We start from the raw sequence: 16,052 nt of genomic DNA, 5'->3' as shown, positions 1-16,052 counted from the left end.
CTCAGGAGTTTCTTTGTACACACCACACAGTTACAAATGAGAGCAAAACTATAAGCTAGGTTGCATGAGCACACCTCTCAACACAGTAGCTTCTCATCATAGGTAAAACCAGGTATAGTTGTTCTTGCAGTAAAACCTCACCACTCCTAAGGAAAGAAAAGGAAAAAAAGCCTCAGAAAGGCACGTTTCGTATCACAGAGCAGTGTGAAAGAAAGTTTGGGCCAGGAAATTATTTAATCGGCTAAGGGCATATCCATAGTTTAAACATATATGTATTTTATATCTCATGTTCCTGAAGCTGGAAAGATTAAGACTGGCCCAGGATTGGGCAGCAGACTGTTTAACAAATACCAGATTAAATTGTCTGCATTAAAATCAACTTTTTCCTCTCTCTTCACTGATAAATTTGTGGTTTATATGTAGGTTAGCAGGCATAGCTTTTTTGAAAGGTATCAATATTGTATTGTTATATATAGACATTACAATTTTTAACAATATTTTGAATTTGAACACAGTCATTATGAGATCAATAATAATTTAAATAACTTATTCTACCTTTTTTTTCTCCAAAATGGGATATGAATTATGCATTTGAGTTTAATAGGCAACCACTGAGGAGACCATTAACTCAAACACTCTTACAGCAATTAGCTTTTATCTGCTATGGATCAGTTTCAGTATTTTCTGTTTGAAGCAGAAAGCGGCAGTAAGTGCCAAATTAAAGGTGAACCACAGCCAAGATAAATTTTTGTAAAAAAAGCAGATGTAAGGCAAAAGCAGTTTTCTATTTTAAACTGCCCAAACCTCGTCTCTGTGATCCCCCGTAGCCTTCTCTGTGTCTTAGGTTGGTTGTGCTGCCAAGAGACAGCCCTCGGTTGATCAGTTTGTGCTGAAGCTTGCACATGGGTTTATCCCGTGACTAGGATAGTGGGGAAGCATTAACTCCCAATTTAAAAAGTGTTAAATTCATTTTTTGAACGAAGTGTCAGAGTATTGCACACGATTTACTGCCACCAATCCCCTTTAAAACTTCCGAGCATGGTGAGTTAACTTCATGGGTGGGGTAGTTTTTTGCCACTCTAAATCTCCAGCTCTATTGGACTATTGAAACTACTTAAATAAACAGCACTTTTCCTCATCTGGGTCGTTTTAGTTGTGGTGATTGCTCTGTGATGACTTTAAAGGTACCACCCGAAGTCTTAAAGCCCTGAGTAGTTCCTTCCTAAACATCAGGTGAATTACTGATCACCTCCCAGATAACACTAACTAGCAATTTACGACTGCTTTATTAGGACCCCTCCCATTACCTTTGTTTAAAGCAGAAGAGTAAAGGGAAGAGTGAGCCCTGAAGCATATGCTGCATGTTCTATTTAAATATTTTTTTCCCGAATTAATAAGAAACACCATAGTTATACAATTAGGTGACTTTGCTGCATCATACATATCATGGATATCTGAATGTTAAATCATTAAGGTAGGGGGTATTCAGACTGTCATCTGTGCTCCTGAATACCAAATTACCCATATCCAGAGCAGCACCAAGCTTACATTAGCTGTGGGCAGGTTTAATACTTTTTGTCCTGTAGGACATATTTCACTGCATATCCTCATGATCCACAGACCTGATAGAAAATTCTTTCCACTTTTAATTACAGTTTCATTATGTCATCACTGACGAGAAAGGAAATGGTTTCAAGTTCCTTTATCTCGAATTAACTTTAGGCTGTCAGATAAATACACATTCCAACTATCTCAAGTTTCTTAGCTGAGCCCTGAAAAGTCAGTAAAACGTAACATGTGCTGCATGATTGTGGGATATTTTGCCAAGAAGTCAGGAGAGATGTTATTTCAGCACTATGGCTTACTGCTCAAAAACATTTGATGGGCTCTCTCAAGAAACAGCACTTATCCACTTCACAGCAAGCAGAGAGAACAGCCTCAATGGATAATCACCTTCCTCCTTTCCCTTACACGCTCACCGCTCACTAGCAAGGGCAGCAGCAATGTGAACAACCAGGCTTGCTTTAGAAAAATCCCAGTTACCAGCTGCTCTGCAGGTCTCAGCAATATCACGAGGATGGGCCAGGAAAGGTCGACCACAAAAACCTTCTGTTAGCATAGGAAGAAGTAGCAGCTTCCTAGCTTTTGTCCTTGTTGAAAGGACTTTGAACATTCCAGGATCTCAAGTGGTAACTGAGCAGCATCCGTAGTACACACAGCAGCAGACATCAAAATACTATTCTTCAGTGCTTGAGTTTTTTAATTATTACTATTATTTTTCACACTTGCCTTCCTCCTGGGCAGGTTGCCTTCCTCCTGGGCAGGTCCCCTTCCCCTGTCTCTTCTTGAAGGCTGGTGGCCATACTGCTGGCAGCCACTAGAGGATGCCCCCAGGGTATCTGGTTGTGCCATCAACAGGTCTGGTTGAAGGGCTGGAACAAAACCTCCCAGTCCTCCTTCTTGGTCTGCTCCTTTCTCCCCTACGGCATTAGCACCCATGTCCTCACACACCTGCAGGTTAATTTTCCATTGTTGGAGGTTGCCTGAGGTTAATTTTGCTTTGTGGTGGCAGGAGGTGAGCCAGCCTCAGGATTTTCCCAGTAGCTCTGAACATCTCTGGGGCAAGGGGGGAGTGGGAGATGATATTTCAAATCAAGTAAAACTCCTCAAGCAATGGGAGAGTAAAAGCCCAGCACCTCAGCTTATCGGAAACAGCTGTGTGTTACGAGGAGGAAGGCCACTGCCAAAGAAGAGGATTGCACCTATCCTTTTCTGCCCACTACAGCGTGAAAGTGGAGCCAGGCTTCAAGTGCCTCAGCAGACCCCAAGGACCCCTGAGGTGTCTCTCCAGCTGCTGAGTTGAATTCCTCCTTGGTGTAAGCTCCCAGGGGAGTCTCCTTGGCCAGCCCTGGTTCCTCTCCCTGGCCTGGTGATTATCCAGTAAGCTGCTCATACCAGCTCACTTTTTATAAAAGCACCTCTAGATTTCAGCCCAGGCTTTATTTATTGAGTTTCTCTGCACTTTTCCTTTCTCCTCCTCTCCTGCCAAGACCCAGAGATGGTACAATCCAAGATGGTAAAAGAAAATGCCAAGCTTAGTTTTTTTAGGTCACCGTAAACTACACGCTTATCTGCTTTCAGAACACATAAGCCACAGGATGTCATTTCAAGTCAACACAGAAGGATAAGGACTAGAAAGTTGTTTTTGGCTGTAGACAGGAATAAATCAGGATCATGTTGGGGGAGTATATGTTTGTATACAAGCAGCCTTTTTTAAGGGTTCTTTTTTAACCCAGAGCCTTCTTCCTCTTTCCTCAAAGGATCCATATTCTCGCAACAAAGATCTTTTTATATCTTGGGTTTTCATATTCTGCCCCGCCTATCGTAAGAGAGCACAAATCTACTAAATAGTAAAATGAGGGATTACTTCCACTCATCTGTTGACAGACATTTCTCCAAATTGGATCAAATGATTAAAGGTATTAGAATGACGTCTTGCAGATCCAGATCAAATCATTTGAAACCTTGAGACCGTTTCTCCTTTACTTGGAAGAAACCACCAGAAATAGTTGTAGGTGCTAATTGCCCATTATTCCTACTAATGTGAAACTGTTAATTGGGACCTTTGAATATTTTACTTGCTTGAATCCTAACCAGGGGAGTTCAAGATGGAAGGACTCTGCAGTGGCTCGCTTCCTGATGTGCCGTTTGGGGTCTCTTCCAACGCCTGAATGGTTCTTCCTCAAGTTGCTTACGCTGAGAAGAGGGGTCCAGGCTGTGAAATCTTCCAACACCTCCCATTACAAAGATGGCACTGCTGAAAGTCAAATTCAATCAGAAGAAACGGGTAAAACTAGCGCAGGGACTATGGCTCATGAACTGGTTTTCGGTGTTTGCTGGAATCCTTGTTTTTAGCATGGGATTGTTCCTCAAAATTGAACTCCGGAAGCGAAGCGAAGTGATGGACAATTCTGAAAGCCACTTTGTGCCCAATTCTTTGATATTGATGGGTATATTATCCTGCGCCTTCAATGGTTTTGCTGGAAAGATTTGTTACGATTCTCTGGATCCCGCTAAATTTGCCAAGTGGAAGCCTATGCTGAAACCTTACCTGGCACTATGCTTCGTCTTTAACATCCTCGTTTTCTTCGTTGCTCTGATTTGCTTTCTCATGCGGGGCTCTCTGGACAGCACACTGGCCCAAGGGCTCAAGAATGGCATGAAGTTCTACCGGGACACAGACACCCCTGGGAGATGCTTCATGAAGAAGACCATCGACATGCTCCAAATTGAGTTCAAATGCTGTGGGAACAACGGCTACAAAGATTGGTTCGAAATTCAGTGGATCAGCAACAGATATCTGGACTTCAGCTCCAAAGAAGTGAAAGAGTAAGTGATTTAGTGGGGTTTGTATCACATAGCATCGTTATTTGATCAGTATTATCCTCAAGAAATGTATGTCCCAGCAGGCACTGACTGGAAGGGGATTTGTATGAAATGAGGTCTTTCTCTGCTCTTGCATAATAAGCATCCCAAGTGATCAGCTAGATTGCCTCCTCCCCTGACAAATTCCTCTAAAGTTATCCAGAACATAAAATATAAAACATATTCTTACTCAGCTCAATGTAAACAGACTTAATATTTTTTACTGTCTTTTGCATCATTATAAAGCCATTACGTTGAGCCACACATACCAACTCCCAAAATGAATAGGAAAGTATCAGAAGTTCACTTGTCCTAAGGCAGATTTCAAAGTGATTTATTAACTTCCTAAAAAAAAGAATTCCCTGGATATGTACTGTTGATACCACTTCTAAAACTCCACTTAGATATTGGCAATGAATCAGTCTAGTGGAAATAAATAGAAGCAGTAACAGTTTACCGATAATTTATGTGTTTTAGATCCTTAATATTTAGAATTTTATTTTTATATTCATTTGATGGATTGCTTCAGCACTGTGATAATACTGAGTATCAACACCTATTGATGTTACTAGCGTTACACAGTGTCCCTTGTAGCCAAATGCATTTTGAGTTCTCTCCTGTGCCTAATTTTTTAAAACCTCACATGAAACCAGCACTTATTTCCTCTATACAAACCAGAGCAGATTGTTGATCAGAAACACCTTAATGGCTTTGATGTCACTGCCCAAAGAGGCTGTAATCCCAAAATCAGGTTAGGTGCAGTAAGCTCAAGCAGAAAATAAACACGAGAACAAAATGCACCTTTGAAATTAAAAAATTAGCGTTGGGCATAAATACCCGCAACCTTCTAAAAAATTAAGCATCAGAGAAAGAGATGGTTACTCAAGGTTCTTTGGGAACATTACTTGTAACATTCATACTCTATGGTTGCACAATGGGTCCTGTAAACTGGAAGCAATGTGCCTTTTAAACGTACTGCCTGTGTCAAAAATGACTGAATTTTAGAAAAAGCTTGGTGTATCTCTTGGGGTCCAGGCCTGACTGTGTAAATGGTATTCCACTTGTGTGTCTCTCTGCACGTTGTTTTGACTTGTTGGGTGGTCTGGTTGTTTTTGAAATTCTGAGGGAGGACTTCATAGTGAAAACTGTTACAGACTTAACCCATTGCGCTGGAGGGTTGTAACAAATACATTCTCTATTTAATAACGGAGCATTTCCATTGCGAAGATACGCCCACGGGTATAAATAACTCCTTGAAAAAAAACTTGCCAGCATTATATGGAGATTTGAGAGCTGTAACTTAATCCAGCAGCAGTGGAAGGGCAATGCACAGAGGGAAAACAAGGTTATACTGTCCTTAATAATTGATGCCTTGTTTGGGACTGAGACTCAAGGTAATTTCTTTGTACTACTGAGGCAGGAAGTAGGGCATTAAAAATCTACAAATGGATGTCAGTGAATTCAAGATTTGTACTATGTGGTGGTACACAGTCTCTGCTCACATTCCTGGTGGGATAGTCCCACCCCTTTGAAATCAATAGCAAAGTGCTCCTTAATTCCAGGGAAGATGGGAGTCTGTCCCCCACAATGTGATCTTTATATTATTTGTGGAGTGAAGGCCTGATCCAATCCCTCTGAAACTGGTGGAGCATTTACACATGAATGTGAATTAGAACTAATTCAGAGCACACTTTCCATCTAGAGATAAAACTTCAACTGCATGTGTTTAGATATATTTGGGTCATGACTGCAAACTGGAATTTTCCTTCATCGGACTGTTGCAGTCATCACTCTCTCTCTGACACAATTTTATATTATCCATATAGAAAGCTACAAGTAACACTCAGATTTTTTTCACCTTTCTAGATCACTGGAGCTTTCCATTCTGTCATTTTCTAAGGAAAATGGTGTGTGTTAGAGTTGCAGTTCTCTTATTATAGCTTTTTTATGTAGTGCCAGTGGAACTATTTGCCTTCTAAGGTATCTCTTACCTAAACATCTTATAAGGCATCAGACTGAATGACTCTTTATGGAGAACAACCACAGTGTCAAATGAACAATAGCTGGAAAGTTCCTGCAAGGAATTTGGGAAATTTTGCAATGTTCTGTTGCTGAAGCACATTTCGTGTTTCAAATACTGGCTGTCTTCCCAAGCCAAGAATAAATGCATAACCCCTCCCTGGAGCTCCTATCATCAAAGAGAAGCTATTAGCTTTGCTGGATCAATGCTCTAGCTGGATATGGTGGGTCCTAAGGCTGTCAGGTCACTTCCAGCATCTCCCTTCCACATTAACTATGCTGTGATCACTGTTTTCTAACTGCCCCTCCTGCAATTTCTCTCTGCCATTTACTTTTGTTAAAAATTAATTTCTTTGAAGAAGTGACCCAAGAACATGCGTTTCCATCATGAGGAGTCATTTATAGACGCAGTGTAGCCTTGACATAGAAAAGGATTTCAGAGAGGAAAAATAGCCAGGACAAACACCACCATGTGAACAGGGAATGTGAAGGAATGGCATGGTCAGGAGGCACAGTGGAAAATTCTCCCTGTCTTTGCTTTCCTTCTTCACCCAAGTTTGCTCCCGTATATCTTTGTATGGTGTGTCTTGTATGTGTGTATTCACGCTTCCTTCTACCCTTGCCCATAGTCGGATCAAAAGCAACGTGGATGGAAGGTACTTAGTGGATGGCGTCCCCTTCAGCTGCTGCAACCCGAGCTCCCCAAGACCCTGCATCCAGTACCAGGTCACCAACAACTCAGCTCACTACAGCTACGACTACCAAACGGAGGAGCTCAACCTGTGGAACCGTGGCTGTCGGGAAGCCCTCCTGAACTACTACAGCGGCATGATGAGCTCCATGGGTGCTGTCACCCTCCTCGTCTGGCTTTTTGAGGTAACCCTCTCCTCTCTGCCCCATTTTGCTGAAGCACCAGCTCTGGCGGAGCAGAGTGTTTTTCGGCATGGACTTTTCAGTTAAAGGTCAAATCTATTTAAAATAACTCACCAGCTGAGAAAACTTCTAATAGTGAACATCTAATAGTGAACATCTGCATAAGGCCGAAAAGGTCTCAGGCTGGAGACAGAGCTGGGAAGCGTGGAGTGGGTGTGGGATTACAGACCTCCCTTGCAGAGCAAGGGGGCAGAGCCTCAAGCATCTCACAGCAAGAGGGAAAAAGAGACTGATTTTCTGCCAAATGCAAGGTGCTGAGCAGGGAAGAGACTGTGAGGGCTCTGCTGTCCAGATGCATTAATTTCACGTGTCACCATTTGTGGGGAATGAGAAATACACAAAATGTTGGCAGTAATTTGTGGAACAGAAAGTGCAATCAAAGGGTTTACTTGCTGATGAAAATAAGACCTAAAGCCATGCACAGTGTCCAGCTTCAGGGTAGCATTTGGTTTAAGGTCTTTCATCAGATCCACCAAGGGTTTTGGGCAGAAAAAGTGGTTTAGGCAGAGCAGGTGGATTAAATTTATTTTATTCTGCTTCTCAAAACCACTATGCATAGGCAAACAGCTGCCAATACTACTGGTGTCTGTGGGTACTGCTGGTGTATGTGGGCACCATAGCCCAAAGTGCAGCTTTGCTCCTGAAATACTATTCATTCATTGTGAGGAAAACATGCCCTCCTGCCTCTGGGAGGTGACCAGTTTTCTAGCTGGGGTTTAATCAATACTAGTACTCAGGGAGCGTGGGCTGGCAGTGGCACAAGAGTTGGCATGTGAGGTGCTGGATGCGGAGGTAAGGCAGGACCAGAGGAGAGAGGTGAGGGTACAGCTCACTGTGTGACATGGAGTGCAGCAGACCCTTTCTAACCCTTGAAATGGCTGCTGCAAGTGCCATTGCCAATTTTAAATGATTCAGATGGGTTTTAAAAAATTTAGATACATGCAAATTGAAAAAAGATACACTGTGTTTTGATACAAGCATTGGCCCACAGCCTTCCAGGAATGGAGATTCTTTTTAGAAAATAAACACCTACCCAGATAATCTGTAAATTGAAAAAAAAATCATAAAGTTACTCTGTGTTGTGTTGTTTTAAAAATAACTACTCTGAACGGCAGAGAACTGTACTACCTCCCTGTAATGCTGTTATTCTGGTAAGAAAAAAAAGAGAAGCTCATATTTCAATCCAGATTCAAAGGCAGAGTTCCTTAAGAGAAGGGTATTTCAGGTATATATGAAAATCATGAAGAAATTCAAAAACTCAGGGGAAAAATGCACAAAAAAACTAATGCCAGCTGCAAAAAGTCTTGACTAGGCACCTGTAACATACCTCTGCTGACTTGTAAGAGGTTAATGACAGTGATATGTTAACATTAATAGCAGTGATAAAAATGCAGTATTTTATGTGTAACTCTTCAAAGTACATCTGGGTATTTTTTTCAACCTGCGGCATAATGAGAAATAAGATATCTTCTTTTCTTCATCTTTTTCAAAATAGTAGATGAGACTTTTTTCCAGGCAATCAGAGGACTCTCAGGGCAAAGCTTTTAAGAAACAACACAATCCTGGGTTATAATAACTTGCCCTCCTAAATATTTATGACTTGCCTGATAGTCTTCCATAAAGGGTCCAGATTTGGGTCTCAAACTCCCTCTGCTTTTAAGGCAAACTGAAGGGAGGAAGCCAAGCAGGAAGCAGACATTAATTTAGTACATTCCAGTCAAGATAGGAGACAATTTTATACTGAGTAGAAGGGCAGCAGAGGTCCCAAATCCTGGCCAAGGTAAGTTTGGATCTGAGCAGGGTGTGCCCAGCAGGCAGTGATTGTGCTGGCTCTGTGCTTCTCATTTCCCCTTGGACTGACTTTCTGGGAAGTTACAGAAAAGTGCAGAAGCAAAGGAGCATCCTGGTTTGCTTTGTACCTGGAGCCACTGTGAGTTTAAGCCAGCAAAGCCCTTCTGAGGGCTGCAGAGAACTCCTCCAGCAGGGTTGTTGGTATTGCGGTGTGGGGAGGGGGCAGAGCGTGGAGGGAAGCACTAATCACAGCTGTTATTTTGAGTTGTAGGAAAACATAATGTGCCAAACGTGTAGGGACCTCAGGGAAGGCCATTCAGGTTTAACCTTTCTATATTAAGGGCAAGGAAGAATGAACCTGTTTTGGAATATCAAAACTTCTATTTGAAAAGAATGATAATATATTATCTAGATGCTGCTTTTACTAACAGAAGCTGTAGGCTTCCCATGAGTGACAACTGGTCATGAGGGTGACAAAAAAAGATCACACCCTGCTCTAGCTAAGCCGCCTCAGGCTAAACCCTGGCAAACAGATGGGCTTCGCTGCAGAAGGTCAAGCAGAGCAAGCCTGGAAGTCTTCTCGACCCACCTCAGCCAGCAAAGAGGAAATGAGGGGTTCAAGGGTGCCCTGAATAGAGCATTTCAAAAGGAATAGAGTGAGGCTCGTTCCTGAGATGCTCCAGGTCCTTCACCTGTACAAACACATGGGTTGCAATAGGTCACAGCTACTGCAAAGGCCAAGACCCTGCAATTCATCTCCCATGTGGTGCCACAGAGGGAGCCCAGCACTGAGCTCCAGGAGAGCAGTGACACAAGCAGGACGCACATTACACGTCCTGTGCTGGAGAGTAAACTGGTAATCTTCAAAACCAGGCCACGGGCAGCAGGAACACTCCAGATGGACACAGTTCACTCTGTTGGCCCAGACTAAGGGGCTGAGCCTGCTATGGTGCAGGGGATACACCAGCTCACCCTGTCCATCCCTAGCCCTGGAGAAACACTGTGGCTGTGTTCTTCCTGCTGCTTTAAAGTTGATGTAAGATGACAAGAGTTTCCATGACAGTTTGTCTGTGGGCCAGGGAAATCATCACTCAGCAAGACTGGACTAGTGCTGGGGCCCTGATGCCCCAGCCTTCTCTGCTGGGTTGCAGTTAAGCTCAGCTTTACAGCTCAGAGTCACAGACTGGTTAAGGCTGGAGGTCTAACTGTGGCCTCACCAGGGTTGAGTAGAGGAGAAATATCACATTCCTCATCCTGCTAGCAATTCTTTGTCTAAAGCAACCCAGGATACCATTTGCCCTCTTACCACAAGGGCACACTGCTGGTTCATGGACAACTTGGTGTCCCTCGGGACCCCAAGGCCCTTTGCTGCCAAGCTGCTTTCAGCCAGTCACCCCCAGTCACTCAATATACTGGTGCATCGAGTTATGCCTTCCCTGGTGCAAGACTTCAGCAAAAGTGGTGGTCCAAGTCTCTGTGTGATCATATAGGAGACAGAAAAATTTACCAGATACTTGTCTCAAACTTCCTGGATTCTGTTCTCCTCTGGTAGAGAAGGCAGGCTCGGGTCAGTGCAGGTGACGAGAGCCCAAACGTTTTGCACTGCTTTTAAGGAATCTCAACTTCAGGGACCCCAAATCTTTCTAAGCAAGATTTTTAAGAAAACAATGTCTTAATCTGAGAGAAAATGTCAAAAAAATCTCATCTGAAGGCTGGTCAGTTGCTCCCTGCTGCACAGGCACATTGCTTTTATAAAGCAGGACCATATTTAGTGACTTAGAGCCAGCCACGAAGCCTGCAAGAACACCTACTTCAGCTGTCAAATAGTGGGACTTGGCAAGTCAATCACAAAACAAAACTCCTGCTGACATACAGTGAGGCAGCACAAGTAGAGAGCAACATGGAGGCCACCTTCTGCATCCAGCCCTGTTATTTTGTACTGGCAACAGCATTTAAGTTTGAAGATATCAGTCCTGTGACTGAGAACAGGAAAACTGTGACTCAGAGAGGAAGAAAGATGTCAAAGACTTTAAATCTCAAGACTAATGTGACGGGATTTGCCAGTTCTGATGACTTTTATGGAATAGTGTTTCAACTAGTTCAAGTCATCATAGTATTGGCTAGATAAGATCATTTCCAGAGTGAGGGCCACTAGAAACTTCCTTGAGGACCAGCGTGTGGCAAGTCATGCATTATGTTAAAAAGTATGAAAATTTGCCTTTTGATATGGAAGTTTTGGTGAAGCTTTTTTGCTTGACCAATGTTTTTCTCTTTCTGATCTTGAATGAAGGCAGAAAAATATGAACATCTGCAAATTTTGAGAGTTACCAAGTGTAGTTTAATCTTCCAAGAGTTTGGAGACACTGACTCTACACAAGTAGGATGACCACAGTAGACAGGCTAATGAATGGTCCATGGAGGCATGTGCTTGAGCAGTCCCTCGAGTCTAAAGGCCAGATGTGAATACTGCCATTGGCCATGCTATGTAGCTGAATCCCAACTTCAAATCTGCTGCCCTCTTTAGCCATTAGGGTTTAGGAGGACCAGAAGTAATCAGTTCTGTGGTAATTTGGATAGGGTAGCGGGGGCATTGTACTTCCCTTACAGAACAAATCCTATTATGGACAACATGAAATGTTCTCAATCTTAGCTTTACCCAGCATGTGAAAGACTAAACTAATCTTACTGCTGTCCCATCCTGACCGCCTGCTCTACCATGTCACCAGGCTGGCTCTTCTGGGCACTGCCTTTTCTTTCTCTTTCTCTACTTCAATCTGATTGATTACTTTTCTACATAAGCACCACAACGGTGGAGATCAGATTGTTCTGAATAGTGTTAGAAAAGAGGAGACCAGTTGAAACCACTCTTTCTCTCTGGAGGTAGGTGTGGGGTGTTGCCAGTGTCAGGGGTGCTACACCAGCATAATACAGTAGAAAAAACCCCTTATTCAGGGCTGCTGGGACTTGGTAATATATAACTGGAAATAGATATGAGTTTTAGATGGAACCAGTGAGAGATACTCCTGCTGCCTTATTTCCTTATATGCACATCCCTATACAAAAACAAAACCAGAATTTGAAGTAGACAAAGTGATGGCTCAAATCCTAATGCTGCTCTGTTCTGCAGAGATGCTGATTCCTGAATATTTCCTTGATCAGCTTAATATATTCACCAAACATATTAAGGTCAATGCAAAGTAAAAATATTTGGAGTTAAAATTAAGTGGATGGTGGCAAAGGACGTTGTTCCACATAAAAACTGCTTTATGGATATCTAGTGTAGGGAGCAGGGGTTGCACTGAAACCTCCCAGGAGGCACTGACCCTGTGATGGGCCATGTAGAATGGTCCGTTGTGCACGTGGCCCCTCAAAGGTGCTGTTCCACAGCAGCCAGCACGTACTTCCTACATAAGGTTATATCTCCACTTATTGCTGACTGAGTGTCATGCTTCCCATGGTGCTCACCCATTTCAGAACTCCACCTTCTTTCCTACTCTTGAAGGGACATTTTCCTCCTGGGCATCTCAAGGGGGAAGGCTGCTCAGGATCTACTCTCGTGCAGAGGATTCCCACGACCCTTAAGCTGTGGCAAGTTGGTGCCTTTGGCATTTGGTTCACACCACCAGCCAGGGCTGCTGATAGCAGAGGACAGTGAGGATGTGGGAGGAGTATCCATGTTTGGCTGACACTCTCTGTCTTCCATTGCCTGGCACAGATATCGGTGATGATTGGCTTGCGCCTTCTACACACCTCTCTGGAAAGCATTCCAAACCCCGAAGACCCTGAATGTGAAAGTGAAGGGTGGGTGCTGGAGAACAGCCTGAAGGACACTTTTAAATCCGCATTGGAGAATTTGAAAAAGCTTGGTAAGTTCAATCAGGTGGAAGCAGGAGCCGAAGGGGCCGAAGGAGAGGAAGGAGGGAAGACGCCAGCCATCACAACGGTCAGTTGAGCTGCTAATTGATGTGGACTTTTTCTCAGAGAAAAATAAAACAAACTGAGAATTGTGAATATCTACATTTTAAAAGTTATGTATCAACCATCAGAATACACATTTCTGTGCATGTTCTTTTTTGTATATGGGAGCATAAAACATAGTGCACCTTGGGATAATACTCTTATCCACAGTGTGAGTACACCATATCCATATCTTTTTGGGGATATGATCCCACCTAGGACTCACAATATTCACGTGTTCTTGTATCAGGGAAAGTTAGTTCAAAAATTAAAAAATAAATAAATAAATAAAAATTGCTGGCATCACACAGTGATCCATTCCACCTTATTTTGAAATTGACAGTGAAATTTGAAAAGTTAATATTTTTTGCTCAAGATGTTTTATCAGCACGATTTCTATATTTCAGCTTTTAAAGACAAACAGATTGGGTTTCTGGAGAGTAACATGTTAGAATTGAAAGGAAGGAGGATTTCTAGAATTGTATATAACTTAGTATACAGGTATTTTGACAAACCTCTCATATAATGTGATTTTTGTTAATGTGCTAAGCAATGGTATTTTCTGCTGTATTCTTAAGATGTACATAGAACAAATGCAAACTTATGGTGAGAATTTATATACTGAGAAAAAATCGTAATTTAATGAAGCAGCCAAGCATCATGAAAACAACATTAAGGTAAGATTCATGGGGTTTGTTTCTCAGAGGTTTCTGCAGGCTGTATATCTTGAACGCATGTGTTGTAGACTTATGCTGCACCTTGTATTTAAAGTCTGCACAGAAGCTTAGAAGATTCTTTCTGTAGTGGGTCAAATCCATGCTATGAGCCAGTTACTGTTACTGTTACTCTGGACATTTTACACAGTATGTAACCTCATAGCTTGCTCCAGAATATTCAAGCCCAACTATTTTTAAGGCAAGAAAAGAAAAGAAACCCAAAACCAAAAAGGCCGCTTGGAACTCACACTTTAAATGTTTTTCAGGGTCCTAGAAAATGGATGCCATTGATCCACAAGTACATCAAGCCTCAAACTTTCAGGCCAGGGAAAACTAAGTTTAAATCAATCCTCAGTGTGCAAATTTTGCAAATTTTACTTTTCTATCAGTGATAGGGTACCTGTCATTATATTTTTTAAATCAATGGGAAGGCACATTTTGAGTCTGCATCTCTCTAAACATACTCTCATAGCTGGAGGATCCTGTTCTCATTATACCATGTTGGAATAAAGCATGGAAAGGGTTTGCTGTGGTGCACAGCCTCTAGTAAGGCAACAGAGCATCATCTTGAGTTTTTCTTCAGCTGCCAGATAACTTCAGCTAAAGGGAAAGAAACCCAAGAGAACAAGCCCCAGTCATGCACAAATTATTGCAGATACCTCAGTCCCTCTGCTGCAAGCCAGGCACACACTTATTTTTACTCTGGATGGGAAAATCCTCCACTGCTCCAAAGTGTACCTCGGAGAGGTTTCTCAGTGGGTCCCTTCCATCTGTCTGGTGGCTGGTCTTCAAAGTAAGCCATGTTTGCAGCTGCCTAATCATTGCACAGCCCATTGGTTTTCGTTCTTAATCACTTGTGCACTTGCCCCAGCAGTGCTCAGCTTCTCTGGCTTTTGTTCAAACTCCTTCAAGGATGGACAGACCAGTTCAAGGCAGGACAGGTAAGGACATGTCTGTACATCAAGCCATAGTTTCTATCTCAGTGGCCAGGCTGTTTCAGGCCATCTGCATGCAAGGTTTGATTTTGACAGGTATTTGTGGTGTCCTTTCACTTTTTCAAAGCTGGCCAAAGCTTTAAACTTATGATAACGAATTTAGTTACAGTAAATTAAAGTCACTCTCTTCTTTTGTGCATAAGACTGTCTAGAACATGGGCACCGACAAAAAGCCAATTTGCTACTCACCACAGCCTATCATCTCTTGTTTTGCTGAGGGACACTCTGCATGGCAGAACCATAGGAACCAGAGCAACTCCTCCCTTCTCAGTCAGAGTTGCTATGGCCAGCTGCCCCTCCCAGCTGGGCCATTAGAGAAGAGCAGGACTGTGGATGGCACACAATGTGGCCCACATGTATCAGAGAAGAGCTTTTCAGAGGAGTCACGTGTGGATAGGAGCTGCGTTACAAGGATTAATTACAGTTTTTCCTTGTGAGACTTCAGCGTGCTGTGATCTATACCAGTTATTTGACTAGACATCTGATTTTTCAAAGAGATCTAGATTTATTGCTGCCCTAGAAATCTGGTTTAGGCCATTAATTTAGACAGGACTCCCCAGTTATTTGTGGTCTCTATTTTTTTCAGTTTGCTGCTACAGCAACATAACAAATTGTCAAATTATTCTTTCAACACCGCATTGAGAAGCCAGTTCCCAGAGCTATGGTATTAGTCAGGTAAAGAGACCATCTGAGACAGGTTTATGAAGAACAGTACTGGAACCAGGGAAAAAACAGTGTATATGCTAATTCTGTCTAAATAAAGCCTCCTGGTTGGTGAAGATCTTTGTAACATGATTACCACAAGACTGTAATATGACTGCTTTGTAAAATATACCATGTAATATATCACTCATCCAATCTTACATATACTTTCTTGTGACACTGCAAATGCTGTTCTAGATAAAGATATTTCTGCTGACTGCAAATGTAAATTTAGGTATTAAAATTGTATGGCAAGTAAAGATCTCTTTAAAGAAAATGTTTAAATATATACAGTTTAATACAGATTTCTCTAATTTGCATTACTACTGCCTTTTTCCTTCTGAATTCATTTTTGGACCTGTTTTATGTGTTCCTATGGGTGGGAAGGTTTTCCCTGCCTCCATATAATGCTCTGAGTGAAAGCAAACTTTCCTCTTTTCATGTACCCAGCTAAGGTCAGGATGTGCAAATGGCCTCCTAAATCACCTGCCTCTTACTAGAAACGAATTCGCTG

General features: G+C 42.4%; 1 protein-coding gene across 1 annotated transcript; it reads left to right on the top strand.

The window, feature by feature from the left end:
- The first annotated feature begins 3,142 nt into the window (after positions 1 to 3,142).
- Positions 3,143 to 15,808, top strand: PRPH2 (peripherin 2). The gene is made up of 3 exons (XM_027641463.1): positions 3,143 to 4,389; positions 7,074 to 7,320; positions 12,884 to 15,808. The coding sequence occupies exons 1-3, from the start codon at positions 3,809 to 3,811 to the stop codon at positions 13,118 to 13,120; spliced, it is 1,065 nt and encodes a 354-aa protein (XP_027497264.1). The 5' UTR covers positions 3,143 to 3,808; the 3' UTR covers positions 13,121 to 15,808.
- Positions 15,809 to 16,052: the final 244 nt, after the last annotated feature.

This window comes from Corapipo altera, unplaced genomic scaffold (genome assembly GCF_003945725.1).
Source record: "Corapipo altera isolate COAL_440 unplaced genomic scaffold, ASM394572v1 48b, whole genome shotgun sequence".
Lineage (NCBI taxonomy): Eukaryota > Metazoa > Chordata > Aves > Passeriformes > Pipridae > Corapipo > Corapipo altera.
This window is presented reverse-complemented; position numbering and strand designations above follow the sequence as displayed.

What these genes read in the sequence shown, in the direction of transcription:
- PRPH2 (XM_027641463.1), top strand. Translation starts at nt 3,809, where the DNA reads ATGGCACTGCTGAAAGTCAAATTCAATCAGAAGAAACGGGTAAAACTA. An exon ending in AGCTCCAAAGAAGTGAAAGA is followed by an intron (nt 4,390 to 7,073) that starts GTAAGTGATTTA and finishes CCTTGCCCATAG; the next exon opens with TCGGATCAAAAGCAACGTGG. An exon ending in TCCTCGTCTGGCTTTTTGAG is followed by an intron (nt 7,321 to 12,883) that starts GTAACCCTCTCC and finishes TGCCTGGCACAG; the next exon opens with ATATCGGTGATGATTGGCTT.